The sequence below is a fragment of the Mercenaria mercenaria genome, chromosome 5 (genome assembly GCF_021730395.1).
Source record: "Mercenaria mercenaria strain notata chromosome 5, MADL_Memer_1, whole genome shotgun sequence".
Lineage (NCBI taxonomy): Eukaryota > Metazoa > Mollusca > Bivalvia > Venerida > Veneridae > Mercenaria > Mercenaria mercenaria.
Genome location: NC_069365.1, coordinates 35040588 through 35057021, shown reverse-complemented (window position 1 = coordinate 35057021; position 16434 = coordinate 35040588). Strand labels below are relative to the sequence as shown.

The window sequence follows — 16434 nt, the reverse complement described above, 5'->3', positions numbered from 1 at the left end:
TACAGATGCATTTTCAGTCTTAATTTTGATTCGTTGAAGGCATTTCATATCGTATCTTTAGTCCGTTGTTTTATATGTGCAATTTTAAGGCAAGCCTGTCTTCATTTTGTTTGTCTTTGGTTTGACGTCATCAGTATCATTTAATGCCGATAAGAAACACCGCAAAGCTGTCGAATTTGTTACGAGAACCCCAGAAAAACGCTCAGAAAATTAGCAAAGATATTTTAATGAATTTACTCATGACACTTACAAAGAATGCTCATTGTGGCTGTCATCAGAATTTGCGTGTTTTACTACAGTAGTAAACAATACTTCGCGAAGGTTAAACAAATTCGCTGCACGGTAAATTGAATGATGGTTAAGAAACTTTCCTCTTACCTACAGGGTTAATTATCAATATAGTGGTACAGAAATTACATAAGTCTTTTCTCTTTATAGAAAATATATATTATTTGATATCCCTCTAGATGGAGGTGACAGCTGCAACATTGATCTTGGTATGAAAGATGACACAATGCAGAATGTTCAATTATCTGCTTCCTCCTCGCATCAAGGTTATCCACTAGAGTCTTCCAGACCATTCAGCCAAGGATGGTGTGCGGATATGCGTGATCAAAACCCATCTATCACGGTATGGAATCGTCCAGAATCCATTCATGCTAAAAACGTTCAGATGGACAAACGTGTAATCTATGAAACAGTATCGTACAAAATTTAAAATGAATGAGCGAACTACTCTTACACTCTGTTCTAAAATACTTAGCTCTAGTGTTATGTTTGTGAAAGGTGTTCATCTATTTCAGATTGACTTGCTTACTGTAACAGAGATTGAGGGTATAACATTATGGTCGTGGATTGAAGGGAATGCTTTTATTTTCGGTACTTTACGTTTCAAGATATCCTATGCAGTGGACAGGGACATTAACGACACTTTAAGCTCGTATGAAACAGTGAGTTATTTCGTATTGTAGCTTTATTACTTTTTTATGCACATCATATTCTTAAGTAGATAAGATTATAATGTTTACATGCTTAGATTGTTTAAATTAAACAGTTCTGTATGTCTAAATTGTGTAAGTTGTTTTTCAGTTGTTTTTAAGTTGAGTTTTGGCCGAAGTGCTGTAAATTCTGTATGCATTTAATATCAAAATCTCTAAATAGACAATTATTGACAACAGGATGTATATAAAATCAACGAATTGAGCGACTCGACCTCGGATATGCTCCATCCAAGATTTCAACGTAGTTGATCTGGGATTGTAATATGATCCATTATCACAAAGTCAACGAAGGCAAAACATATTTTGTTCTATCATTTAGAAAAGTGAGTTTTCTCACTAATGTGTGTGTACAGTATAAACAGGAAGAACGGGATAATCTGTACAACGTTCTTACTTCATACAGGTTATACTTGGTGGTTTGTGATAACTGAAAAAAATATTTTCCAAAATGTACTTAAACACTATTGCAGAGTTTCTATTCTGATTCATCACGTTCAGTGGATGAACAACAGTCGTTTTGGTTCCTCAAACCATTCACTGCACGGTATGTGAAAATCCTCATTACTGAACCATTTACAGAGGGTCTAAGCTGCTTACGGTTTGAGCTACATGGCTGTCGATCTACAGGTATATCATATTTTGGTTTAATTACTGGACACTTTAAGTGTCATTTAATGTATTTCAGCATTCACCTTGGTGTTTATATTGCAAAAGGTTTTACATATTTTTAAACTGTAGCCAAAGTTTTATTTCTCAAGAATTACAACATTTACAGTAAATTCCATTTGTGTACATTTATAAGAAGACAAAAATAATTACTTTCATAAAATTTGATTTTAAACAAAGAAGATCAAAATTATGTCCTTGCATTTGTAGATAAACGTAGGTTTTCATGTGTTAAGGGAATGGTTAATTCAGTATTTTTTTATCCTCTATGTACAGAGCAACATACTTGTTATGGAGATATTATATAAAAAAAGTTCTGAATAATTTCTAATGACTTCGCGAACACGGTGACGAAATGGCAAGCTGTTTTGTAGTTTTAGTTTTTTATGGAATACAAGTGCTTAGAGCCAGAATTACATTTACTTATACACATATATGACGGATATTTCATATCCAAATGGATCTTAACCGGATCGAATTTTTTTCACTAATATCGGGTTATTTACAGTTTTGTTTTCAATTGTATTTATCGCTTTAGCTGATACAGTTTTGCGTACTAACAAAGTTATAAATCTCTAAAATTGTGAATTTAGTCAAAAAGCATTGCTGGAATAACGTCTGCTGCTATGATGCATCAAAACGCACAAATTCAACAAACAACGTCTTGTGAAATATATTTGTCTTTTTTACGGCACAATGTACGTACACAAATGCAAACGGTCGAGTGCTATGGCCTCGGACATGTCCCATTCTTGGTGAGGGTCGACATAATTTTCAGGAATTAGAATTAATCACTGTATTTATCTTTATCAGAGAAAACGAATATGATCTTTAAAATTGGACTGTTGGCCTCGCAGACATACTATTACATACGCTAATATTTGTTTTCAGGAGGTTACAAGGTAGTGCCCTCCATTTACAGATTCCAAGCGATTGATTCTTCTATTTCATTCATACAAACCATTTCAACGGAGAATCTGATTTCAAGTATTGGATTCCCGGATATGTATGAAAGTGGTCAACACTACAGATGGATAATAACATTTTATAAAGGGTTTATAAAAATTGTGTTCACCGATATATCCCTGGCAAAATTCCAGGTATTGATTAAAAATATTATCGCACATCACCTGCCTGAAGATTTCTGATGCAATGTAAAGCTAACTCGCACATAAAGTTTGTATTTTTGGTGTTGACAGTTGACAGTTAATTTGAGGCCGAGTTAACATACAAACTGTTTCCATTTCAACTGGTATAACTGTTCTAAATTGTTCGAAGTTAATCACGTTTTCTGTGGACATTATACATACCGTCTGTTATATTTATTGAAGTTCAATTTGTCTGATAATCCGTCCATTTTTGTCTTTAACTGTATCATGTTTTACTTTGATTTATCACAACATTTGGCTTTAGTGGAACTGGACTTAAGATTTTGGCAAAAGTTATCTTTCTTTAAAATTGAAGTTTGGTCATGCTATGAAGACTAAAACACGAGTTTTTGTTTCTAAGCTATCTTAAAAAAAACGTAAATCAAGAAAAATGTGTCTGAATCGAGAATCAAACACGGGTTTCTTCGGTAATAAAAACTTCCCTGCCATCTCGACCAGTACCACATGGTAATTATCTCCCGTTTATATAAACCTTTAAAATTAAGGCAGTTTACTTTTGGTTCAACGTGACAAACGCTTTATAATAACGAATAGAAAAATTAGTAGAAAAGCTAATTTTCACCTGTTTCCATATTATATATTCTAGACGTAACTAAGTTTCAGGGACTTCTCAGAAATATACCAATAAATTCCTGATATCTTAAAATTTTCTCTTCTTGTTTTGATTGTCATGCAATTTTTAACCGAGTCTGCTATTGTTCTTTTTTGGTTGCATTCTATGCTTCCAAGGGATCTTTTTACAGATTTTATTGATAATGTGTTTGTTTACCATAACGTTTGTCATTTACTGTATCATGTATTGTATTTCTTTTGCAGAGAGACATAGCAACTAGTTGCAATGATTCTATATGGTTGTCTAATCGATTGCTAGAAAGATCAGAGGTTTCTCAGATAATTGATTACAGACTGAATGACGAACTGTTTTTCATAGAGAGTAGTCAAAGACAACTTGTTATCTCTTTTATTGCATGCCCTGCGTCGTCAACAAAACTACTGGAGGCAAAAGGCTTTCAAGCTGTCATCACAGATCACAGTATTTTATTTTAAATATCATTTATCAGTAAAAACGACCATAGTTCGTACATTAATAAAATTGTGTGGTCTAATGAATAATAAAATGCAAAATATCAGATATGCATAAGTTGTGTTGTATTTACATTGTGAGGTGGAATATTTATCAGTTAACATACGAGTTAGGTCTCCTTTACGATTTGACGGGAGACAATTTGTTTAAATTGGTTTGTTTTCCACCTCTATTCTATGTTGGTTAGTTGTTTTAACGACTTGCCTAAAGCAGTTGCAAATATTGTACTGGATCCATGGAGGATGAAACTGGATACCGGTATATAAAATAGCTTAAATAATGCTGAACGCTAAACTCAAGCCAACCAAACAGACGATTAGCATCGAAGCACTATGGTTTCAACACTTACTCCCTAAGTTAATACCATTTCAGTTTTGAAATTTCTTATACTCCGCTTAATTTGCAACATTGTGAATATTCAAAAGGCAAAATATTGAGGTCAAACTGCCTGGCTATTTTAATAGTACATTGTGATTTCATTACATAGGTAATCCTGCATGCTTCACACTAGGAACGCCGTTACTTAGCAAGAATAGAAATGAATTTTGCAGAAGGTCTACAATGGTGTTGACGTCAATGTCGTTATTGGGACTTTCATTTGTCGGGACGACAGAACTATGGACAATACATTATCCTAGGAAAAGGGTTCAGCTGATCTTTAAAGACTTTTTCGTAGCATGTAAAAATAAAGGTATGTGAAGTTGTACTTTCATTCTAAACCACAAGAAACACTATGAAATTTTCTAAATAAAAATTTGAATTAAATTTTTGATTCACCTATTCCCTAGCAGATATTCTCTGCTTTTTATCGCTAAAATGACAACATTACTCTAAAGATCTTGGGAGCGTTATCAGTGGTAAACATTTCTTTCTACCTCGATGGTTAAAACAAGACGAGCAGCTAGCTGTAATTAGTGTTGCTATCACATACAGTGACCATAGAATGCTCTAGTTATCTTGCGGCAATTCGCGGAAAACACAAATTTGTAAGGACATTTCGCAGACGATAGGGATACGTGCACATATCATCACTAACTGACTAAAACAATGCTTTATTAAGATAAAGCTTTTTATATTGTATAAAATGTTTATGTGCCAACGTCCAAAATAGTTGTGCTTTTTTCGTTGTTTTTTTTATTGCTAATTGTTTTTCTTTCAATTTATTTTATTTTAGTTTTAGGCTCTCAAGAAAACATATGAGGGTGTAAAAAGTTCAGTTCAGATATGGTGGTCCCATTTTACTATTTAACTTTCGGCATGCATTGGCTTCATTATTTTCATTGTAGATGGCATCGGCTCAACACTCAAGGTTATTGAATCAACATATGAACGAACGTTTTGTAGTTTATCCCGACCTCCGGATACAATTTACTCGGTGTCAGATTTGATCAATATCTCATTTGCAAGGAGCGAAATTCGGATACATGAAGTACCGTATACGGAAGGTTTTCGGCTCATCTACCATGTCATGAATACTTCGTATGAACACCTGATTGGTTTTGAAACTAAGAGAATCGAAGGTAAGTTATATGTGCTTTTTGTTCACAAGTAAATATAGTCTTTTTGGATAGCTTTCTTTCATCAAGAATATACTGAAATACACTTTGCGTCCATGTACAATTGTTCTATAACTTTGGGAAATATTTTCACCGCTTTTCTAGAGCTGTCGCTAATTTTCTGAATGTCTTCAGAATCTGTTTAAAGATAGTCTTAAAGTAGTTCTCCGTGTTAAGGTCATTTTTTATACAATGTACAATTTGATGAAATTTAACCCTGATTTAACAAAACTTCACAGTAATTAGAAAATTCGGCAAATAAAAAGGATATGGTCATGTCCTTGTTTTTTTTTTGTTTTTTTTTTTTGTTTTTTTTTTTGTTTGTTTGCTAGCATGATTTGATTGAACGTTACCCAGGTTTCCATTTATGGTAAAGTCACAATTTTGATAACATTTTTGAGAATAGAAATTGTTTCTACGATGTAAATTTAAATGAAGCTTCTCACAGTCGTAAATACACATGTGACCAATAGTATAAGGCAGCATTTGGAATTATTCAACAGGTCAAAACTTTTATATAGAAAGACAAGAACTTTGGCGTTTTAATGAATTAACTCATACGCTGTCTTTAATTCTTAAAATGATTTTCATTTCCGGATGCCGAGTCTGGGCTTTATTCTTCGTTATCCGGATAAGTGATATTACGTCATTACTTCCGGTTTTTCAAACGTGCAGAGCTACTTTAAATAGCATCTAGCGGCATATTATATCTTGTTGTAGTCACTGATGTTGCAATGGGAAAACCAGCATTTATTAAAGGCAACAGTGTGTTGGGTAATAGATTTTTTCCAGTGGAAAACACAACAGCACGACAAAGAAATGATGGGATCGTAGGTTGTTTTGATATAGATACATATGGCAACCAACCCGCAGTATGGTGGACTGTTGATCTACAAGACATATACCGAATTTCTTATATAGTCCTTTTTTATGAACAAATGTACGGTAAGCATAACAGCTGATTCTATATTCTTTTATATTGTCCGTGCGCTTTACGATAATACAAAAAAGCAATTCAGTCTGCCCCACCAATCTGGTTGACATCATTGTTAGAAGTATGATATGGTTATGATGTTCGAGAATGTTTTTATATAGTGAGGATCCATTTCTCCAGGCACTTTTTATTTATATATTTCTTTACATATGCATTTTGGTTTTCTCCTTTAGACCGTTATGCTAAATGACGTCGCCTCGCTTTCACACATAAACAGTATGGCGGCGCCCTGTATTTATATTACTTTTTTTTGAGGGACCAACCCAAAATTATTGACGCAAATGTATAAAAAATTAATGTCGAGTTAACAATATTAGGTATTTATTTTATTGTCAGAAAAAAGTTTAATGATTGTTTTCTCATTTCAAAAGAAAATGTTAAAAATAACTCGGAAAACAATAGGCTTGTATAAATTCAGTGTACAAGACAAAGTAATTTAAACATATTTTTGGTTCGGTAGTTAATGTTTTTACTTGCTTTCCTAACTTTTGCTTGATTTGTGTTTCCTGTTCAACGGAAAATGTAGAATCTCTTATCCTTTCTAATACCTAGCTTAGCTTCCTCTTGTGCGTAGCAGGGTAGCGTGCATTTGCACTTTGAATCGTTTTTGTAATAAGGAAGACGAAAATACAGCATGCATCCCAAAAAAAAAAGGGCTCGTCTTAGATGATGAATACGGACAGCTTTCTATCTGAACAGAATACAGACAAGATCGCCTCGGACAAAAAAGAATGAGTAAAGCGGAAGAAACCCTCTTGATATTTTTTCCGAATTTCGGATGATCGAGTTAAGAAAAAGGATAACAGTTGCCTTTAAATGTTATTATGCAATTTATATTGATAATTTTGGCATTTAGTAATTTTTTATTTCTATTACAAATCGTCTGCTGCCGTCGATGATCTGTGTTTGTTCACTTTCGGTGTTATTCAGGATATACGGAAAATCTTTTTCAGGAATTGCACACGTTTTACGTGATACACCTCATGTTTTTTAGTTTCTTCAATTATTGCACATACACGAGATAATGGTAACAATAAAATAGAAGAAATGTTCTTTTACGAAGTTTCCGCAGAACTTCTATGTAGCAATAATGCAATAAATACGACGAAAATTGGTTTAGTTTTTGATACCATTTATTTCTCCTGTTTGGTTATCTGATGCATGTCAGAAACTAACAAAATGCATACCAGATTTTAGAAGTACATACAATGGTCCAGTGATTTATACGAGCGCGTCAAATAACATTTTTGCAGCTTTCTGATTGGATCAGATATCCAGCAATTTCGGAAAACATGCAGAATTATAATTAAATTCTAAACGGCTAAAAAGATTTTTTCGTACAAATGAATATACGGGTTTTCGACGCTGGCCGATAAAATGTTAATATAAGTATCAGTTATTCAGCATGATAAAACCAGTTATTCAGACGTTTAAAGTTTACTTGATTGTATATTAACTAAACTCACTCGGGGCTGACGCGTGTAACGTAAAGTGTTTCTCAAAGACAGCATGTGTATGTTCGTTTACATTCTTTCAATTGAAGACTATGTTGACCACGTGTTGGATACAATTTTGTGTATTCCTTGGACTTTTGTACTTGCGACGGCAATCAGATAGCAGGTTCACGATGATAAATGTTATTTTCTATAACACAAACGCCTCTTGTTGTTATACTTTGTTTTAGTGCAGTTTATGTCATGAAAGTGCGCGCGTTGTGCTTTCTTGCATAATTTCATGTACATACTATCTGTACAAAGAAAACAATGATTGATAGTAGTGATATCTTGAATAAATGTCATGACTTTGAAAGAACACACGTTTTTTTCTGCGTTTCTGATAAAAATAACATACAAAAGGATTTTTCCCCACAGTTTATTGTGTGTGCGTGTCGCACAGAGAGTGTGTATGTTTTCCAACGAAGTCAAATGTTATGTGTGTATTTATCAACGAAGTTATGTTTAATTTTAGGAAATGAACCATGTTGTTTGTCCATACTGTTGCCTTTCACTTGGCGGGGTAAATGATGCGTTATGTCACAGCGCAGCGGTCCACCCAGAGGAAAAATTGTCATACATGTTCAAGACACTCACTGCGTCGAAAGTACGATATAAAAGGACGTTTAAAGTACTTGGCCGTGATGTGGTCAAAAGTTAATGATTTAAAGCTTGATAAATTAACAGGAAAGCTATCAATTCCAACTTCAGCGGCGGTGGAAAGTATGCTACAGCTTCTTTTTGTTGTGGGCCTACTTTGCAAATGTGTAGTTCTGTGATTGTGTTTGTGGTGCTCTGTGCTTCCGGGAAATCTACCCTTACCTTTTATCTTCTGTTAAAAAATTGCAGAAAATTGATACTCCAAGCAAGTCAGTTCATTGCCAGTTATATACACACGACGAAAAGCAAGAAGTTAATTAATTGAGGCATGATTTAAAATGGAGAACGAAAAGAGGTAATTAAATGTTCTTTATGGAACGCCGCACTTGTATTATGTCGGGAAATTTCATGCTATCATCATGTCAGAATGCGATGTTAACTTGTCAAAACAGTGTCTTATGATGTCACAAAGCTATGTTATCTTGTTAAAGTATCATTTGATCTTGTCTGGTTTTTTAAACATAATAACACGCTCTATAGACAAGATCATACTGTACTTTGATATATTAATATAGCTTTTTGACATAATAAGACACTATTTGGACAAGTTGACATCTCATTTTAACATGATATCATAGTTTTTAACATAATAAGAGACTGTTTTCACAGGTTAACAACATACTCTGAGAAGATAACATGACTAGGTAACATAATAAGACACTGTTTTGACAAGTTAACACCATACGTTGACATGATAACATAGTTTATTAACATAATAAAACACTGTATTGACAAGTTAAGACCACACTCTGATATCATAACATGAAATATCCTGACATAAGACAGTTGCGGCGTTCCAAAGTTCTTACTTGCAGACGACGCCCGGTCGACGCGCGATAATTGGAAACGATATTATTAAAATGTCTTCAGTGAAAAACGCACACACTCTCTGTTAGAAACGCACACACTTTTATCGATTTCGTATAGAAACTTACACAGTGTTTTTCCTTAATCTAGGCATTGCAACTCTTTTAAAATCATTCGTAAACCGATGATAATATAAGTTTTGGTTCTAAAAAACGAATTCTTTCTATCACTACGATCTTATTAGTGAAAAACAATAGCATTACAATTACATTTGATGTGCAAATTTATAGATCAAGGTCTTGATTATCAAAACATTGCATCATTTCATGAAACGACCATAATTTGCTGGCATTTTAAACGTTGAAGCACCAAAAACCACTATGCATTTGCATAATCTTTATTCTAAGTTTAAGACTATGTAAAATGTCCTACATCTATGCAGTGTATTCCGTGTTAACTATACTCACAGATCAGTTTGAGGCCAGAATGTTAACACGCTTTCATTGAGGAACATACACGTGCTTTCTTTTAGAAACACTTTTCGTTACACGCGTCAGCCCCCAGTGAAACAAGCCAACCAAAATACGTTGTTTTCACACGAGTTCAAAGACAAATATTCATTTACATCATATTACATTGAGAATGAAATTCTAAAAAAAAAATCCGCGGTTCTGTTTGACGACGTTTGCGCGACGTTATCTGAAAATATGACGTCAATCGGCCGTTGCATTGTGAAATAAACAACTTCTGCTCTATGACAGTTATTCATGCTATGAATTTAGATATGTCGTCACAAGAAAGTTTGGAAATTCGCGCAAACATTAAATTTTGCAAAGAAATAGGCAACATATAAGCTACTAAAGCAGACAGGGGGAGAAAACTGCATTTGCCGTTCGACGCTTTTCTGATGACCGACTATCCCTTGAAGACGATGCAGGTCGTGGTCGAGCAACTTCAGGATAAGCGACGCCGTTGACGTCGTCGAACATATCACGACGCGAGCCGGCAACGCGATAGTGTGCGTCTTCAAGTCACCGTCATTGGTGTTGGAGAGACAGACATTTTTGATATTTACAGACGTACTAGAGGATATAACGACGTTACTATTGATGTATCTTTTATTAATGCATGTCTTATACTATTAAAGATATAGAGGCAGTCTACGTAATTATTGATCATCCCTCGTATATCATGCCATGAACATTACGTAATTTATGGAACTCAATATTCGACCATTCAATAATAAAACAAATCTCACATATTGATACCCAATATTTTCCACCGACTGACGATTTTTGCCGTTAATATATACCCGGATAAGTTAAAAATGTAGTTTGTAAACAAGAATTATAAATTGTTTTCAGTCGGTTATGACACAGGTCATGCATCTTCAAAACTACACTAGTTTGGGCATATAGAAATGGCCGTATCGTGATATCTAAAATTATTTTTGTTGAAAATATGTGCCCGAAGGAAGCTATTAACCAGTTTTCCACCTTTAAATCGATGGATTTCTTTAAATACTGGGTACACCTCCCTTTCGTGCTAATTAGGTCGATCGGAGTATTTAATGTCTATCGGGGTATACATGTAGCAAGAACAATTGCAAATACCAATTTTTCAGTAGTTATTTACCTCATTTTTGCTCATGTTTCAGTTCTGCAGAAACGCATTGCATAACAACCCATCATACGCGTCTGTTTGTGCGATTGTGAAATGATGAAGTTAGTGGTCAAGTTGGAAGATATAAAGCAAAAAAAAAAACTGACAATAACAGGAAAACAAGGAAATGTGAGAGTGTCTAAAATATTGTCAGTCTAATGCTGTCATTACAGTACGATGAAAAGTAGTGTAATTCTGCATAGATTAATTAACATAACATATATGATAAATGCTGACAATGCAATGTGTATATAGAATGTATTTACATTAGATCTATATATTTAATTTACCAGACACATAAACCATTAAGCTGAAAAGAAACTGCATTTTCGAACTTGAAAGAGCATTTCCCCATGTTCTAGATATGCACCAACACCAAATCCAGCAAGGATTTATTAAATATAATCGTATTGTTAACGGATGTAACGCAAATATCAACATTATCATCTCCAGTAATCGACTCGCTCTAGAAGTGTATTTATTCGCATATTTTCCTGATAAAACTGTGACCAGGATGATTATAAAAGTTAGGTTAAATTATTTTAAACTGTGTCATTTTTTTCAGGCCCCATATGGGTAACCCCATTTATTTTCCTCGTCATTGGCATAATAGAGGTCGGGGAGCATCCGCCTACTAGCCTTACAATGTATTCAATGATTTATTACTATGAAATAAATAGAATCCATATAAAACAGATATAACAATAGTTCACATATTCACAAGCAAATTATTAACGTACAACAGACATAGTAAGCTATAATATTTATTTAAACAAAAGGAACCCCTTCGCTATACGATATCAGTGACTTGTCCGAAAGCGAAAATTGACAAGGTTGAGAAGCGAAGGTTGCTTTTTTAAATCTGTAAAAAGTTTTAAGATGTTGTTTTGTATTATTGTGTTTCAGTATATTTTTTAGGAATGCTGGATTTAATAATGTTCCATTCGGAGATCCAGTTACGCTTATTTTTTAATAATTTTAACAAGTTTTCAGATGAAATAAAAGTATTTCTGGAAAAATCTCAGATTTGTTTTAACGAAACGATGTTACTCTTTAAAAAAAAATCGAAATTAAAAGGATCGCCGCGATGTTCTATTTCATTATTGCAAATAATATACATATTTCCTATGTCCACTGTTGTTTCTGGACTGAAGCAGTTTCAAAATCTAGCCCAATGCTTTAAATAATGCTACTTTATAATAGTTACTAATATTCTTTTTTGATACAATCATATTTTCTACTGTGGAGCATTTGCAGAGAAAACAATGTTGTGAAACATTCTTATCATATGATTGTAAATAGTGTTTGCCAATTGCATTCTATTTTTGTGGATCCGAATGTATTATTTTGCAACTCATCTTAATGTTTAGACCTGCATAGATATTAGGTATATTACACATATTAAGACCCCCGTCTTCTTTGTTTAGTAAAATTGTACTTTTAGCCACTAAGGGTTTCTTATTATTCCATAAAAAGTTACTCATTATCATTTCTAGTTCGTCAATGTATTTTAATGGAATTCCTCTTGTTTCTATTTCAAAGTTAATACGCGACACGACAAAAGATTTTAAAATAAGATTTTTTCCATGATACGTTAAAACTCTTGATTTCCATACTTGTAGACAGTTTTTCATTTTGTTTATTTTTTCCATCCAAATTTCATTAGCATCAATATTGTAGCCGTGACAAACACCTAAAGTTGCAATGTAATTTTTAGTCCCTTTAATTTCGTTGTATTTCGGAGTGCTGTTTTTTTAATCTACCTATAAAAAGTCCGGTTCTTTTTTCTTTGTTAATTTAGGCGCCTGATGCTTTCTCATAAACCTTTAGATTTTGAAATAGATGCGGAAGACAAGTTTCATTTTCGCAGAAGAATTGCACGTCGTCAACATATTGGCTAAGTTTGATTTCTAAATTCAACTGATTATGAGATGGGAGTTTAATGCCTTTAATGTTTCTATCTTGCCATAGGTTCTGCCTGTAAGATATAAAGTAAAGGTGCCACCGGACAGTCTTGTTTTATAGACCTTGATATTGAGAAGTATTCCCCATTCTTATATATCAATGATATTATGCCCTTGTATTGTGAATCCGATAGACAGAATTTTTCTAAACATTCTCTGACTACTTCTATCAAATCTCCTTTATTCAGATACCAAAATTGTTGATACCATTTGGCAATAATACCATTATTATTATTACCACATTTATATAGCACTCTTTTCATATAAAAAATACGTTTAAAGTGCTTTACATAAAACATCTATATGATGTTTAATAATAAAAAAAAAAGAAAACAAAAGGTAATTCAACTATTATAGAATGAATTTAAGATTACATTATGGTAGTAAGATACACAGCGTTTTAAATTAAGGGTAAGCAGATTAAACTCCTAATTAAAACAACAACATTAACATAGTTAAATATAAACAAAGTATAAAATATTGAATCACAATTTGAAATATACTTTATAAGATAATACAAGTTCGATCATAACATGAAACAAAATACAGTAGCGTAAATAATTAACTCATCTATCAAAGTTACAGGTTAGAACAGATTAAAACAAAGGATATCCTACATTTTGAACAGACAGAATTAACCAGTATGATGCCTGTGAAATGCATCACAGCATGCAAACCGTCCCGGATGATTGGGTCGATCCACACCTAAACGGTCCGGAGAACATCTACAATACATCTCACAAAAAAAACCCACTATTTATATTATTTTGTCCATCCTCTCCTGGGGACTTAAGACGTTTAAAGCTCATAATAACGCTTTTTATTTCTTCTTTATTTACCCTTGATTCATTGTCATTTATTTTTGTGTTTAAATGTGATATTAATTTTTCCGCCGAACTTTTCTCAATACCTTCTGATGAAAATAGCGACTTGTAAAAGGTTTGTTGTTCACTTAAGATAGAATTATTATCTTGCTTTATTTCCCCCGCCTCAGTATGAATTTTTGACCATAATTTTTGCTTTCCCCGCTTTTTTTTCCAACTCGAAAAAATATCTTGGTGAGATTTCATTTTCACATACATCCTTTGCTTTCGACCTAATTTTTGCAGCTTCTAACTCTTTGCTGTAATAAAACTTTAAATCTTGAGTTATTTTTTTCCATTTTCTGAAGTCGAAATATTGTTATTTACTTTTTTTTAATTTTCAAGTTTTGTTTCTAAAATCTGTATTCTTGTTTACCATACTAGATCGATTCGTGATTGTTATTACAATGTGTTTCCTGTAAAAATATGATGTCGAACTTTTTCTTATGCAACTATTGAAAAATCAGGGATCGTTTTTAACGTCCCTCAAACCATTGACATTTATTGATGCATTATGATATGACATATTAACACAGTTAACAAATTTACACAAAATTTATTGTATATATTATTCAGCATTTTTTTTCTATTCTGCATAGCCTTTTTTTAGAAAAATAAATTTATGTATTCGTGTCATTTTAAATGTTTGAAATTTTACAAAATTAATAGCTATCACTAAATCTTTAAAAATATAGCAAACTCGTAAATGAACTCAGAAATATAAACAAAACCGCAAATCATCTTATATAATGTTAGTAATATGTATAAGATTTTGGCATGTTTTAAAAAACCTTCATTTACTTTTTTCGAATATTCATACAAATGTCTATTGTTAACCTCATAACACGTTACGAGTACATGTACGATTAGCAAATGAAATAAACGGAGTGTTGAAACGATTTCAACAAATCGTCTTCTACATTTATACATAAGATCCGAATGGAAAATAAAGTTTCATATACATAGACATTTTTCATTTGTAGATCTTCCCTTATTTTCTTTTTTATTGATACACTTTTTGCCGACGATGGCGCTGCAGAATCAGTCTCACTTGACCCGTTTCTCATCGGCGTAGCTGTATCAGGGGACATAAAATCCTGGTCTGATACGCCATCGATTAGAAACGCTGTCATGCTTAATTAGAGCTGATCAGCCCCTTCCTCAGAAATGTGGATTCCTCGCCGGCCTCCAGCATCATACAAAGAGTTGACTGTTTTTTCCCTTGAAGAAACATATCATCATTATCCAAATAATGCATATTTTTATTTTTCTTACAGTAGTCAAGAATTTGGCGGTTAATGTACTTCGCGTCCATATTTATACGCTTGACGGGAGCGCTGGTTCATTTTAACTTATCTTAGTTACCATGAAAACAGGATTCCGGAACCATTTAAAATTTTGTTTAAATTTCAGTTTTTCTTCATTGAGATTTTGCCAGATTTTTATACTCATATAATCATAATTGCAGAGTTGATAACTTCAGTATGTTACTCGTTGTCTACTGTTAGATGGAAATATGACTTGTCTTTCTCTTGTTATATAAGTGGCCGAATGAAACTTAACATTATTAAAGATTCAGACTTCTCGGAGATCTTTAGAATGGTGTATAGATTATTACATGAATCTTCCAAAATAAAGCCACAATTCACGAAAAATCCTATTACCTATTAGATGAATGAAGCACTAAGACCATTCATGTCACTTTCAAATCGGACGCGATCGAACAGTTTAGTTTCTTTCAAAGAAGACGGTTTTATGAAATTATTTTTGAAAAGGACATAGAGGATAATTCCTGTAAATTCATTCAATGGAATGGAATTATCTAATGCAAAGAATATAGGGTATTTTTTAACCATGCATATGAAAAAATATGTGAGCTACGCATTGTTTCATATGTATGACGCATTTTGGTGCCTGAATATCATCGGAAGAGGTCATGTTGTTGTTCAATCAGCGGTATAGAACAAAAACGAATTTGTATTCCGATTTGACGATGCAAACAGTAATGGAACAGTGATTTTTTGATACATTTGACAATTTAGGATGCAGCATAGATCTACTTTTTACATGAGTTTTGCCTCCTTTGCATTTGAACTTTGTTTTGTATAATTGACTTATTGATGGTCTTTCTACATAAATGATGATTATTCATTTTTATTCATTTTGAGTTGCTCCCCAAGTAATTCATGTGAACTTTCATGTTTTCCTCCTGTTTAGAGAGTAAGCACCGGTCACAGCCAAATTTCTACAACAGTGGACTGCCGTTTGAAGAAAATATATATGGCATTCATCTAGCAACTAGAGTACTTAGAGTAAAATCATTACGCTACTACACCGGTAGCAACACTGTCACTGATGTTTACCTCTGGGATGGGACAGGCTTGAACAGGCTCGGTCAAACCGAGTTTGCTATTATGTTGCCTGGTTGCGTTCTATACTTATGTTTTGTGCGTTTCTCCTTAAAACGTGTGCTTTGAATATTTTATACAAATTCCATTTTTGCCTATAAAAAAGA

The 16434-nt window shown here is 33.2% G+C and overlaps 1 protein-coding gene across 1 annotated transcript; it reads left to right on the top strand.

Annotated features, from left to right (window-relative positions):
* Positions 1 to 4413: 4413 nt before the first annotated feature.
* Positions 4414 to 5552, top strand: LOC128557468 (uncharacterized). The gene is made up of 2 exons (XM_053544848.1): positions 4414 to 4611; positions 5207 to 5552. Exons 1-2 carry the CDS (start codon positions 4482 to 4484, stop codon positions 5470 to 5472), a joined length of 396 nt encoding a protein of 131 aa, XP_053400823.1. The 5' UTR covers positions 4414 to 4481; the 3' UTR covers positions 5473 to 5552.
* Positions 5553 to 16434: the final 10882 nt, after the last annotated feature.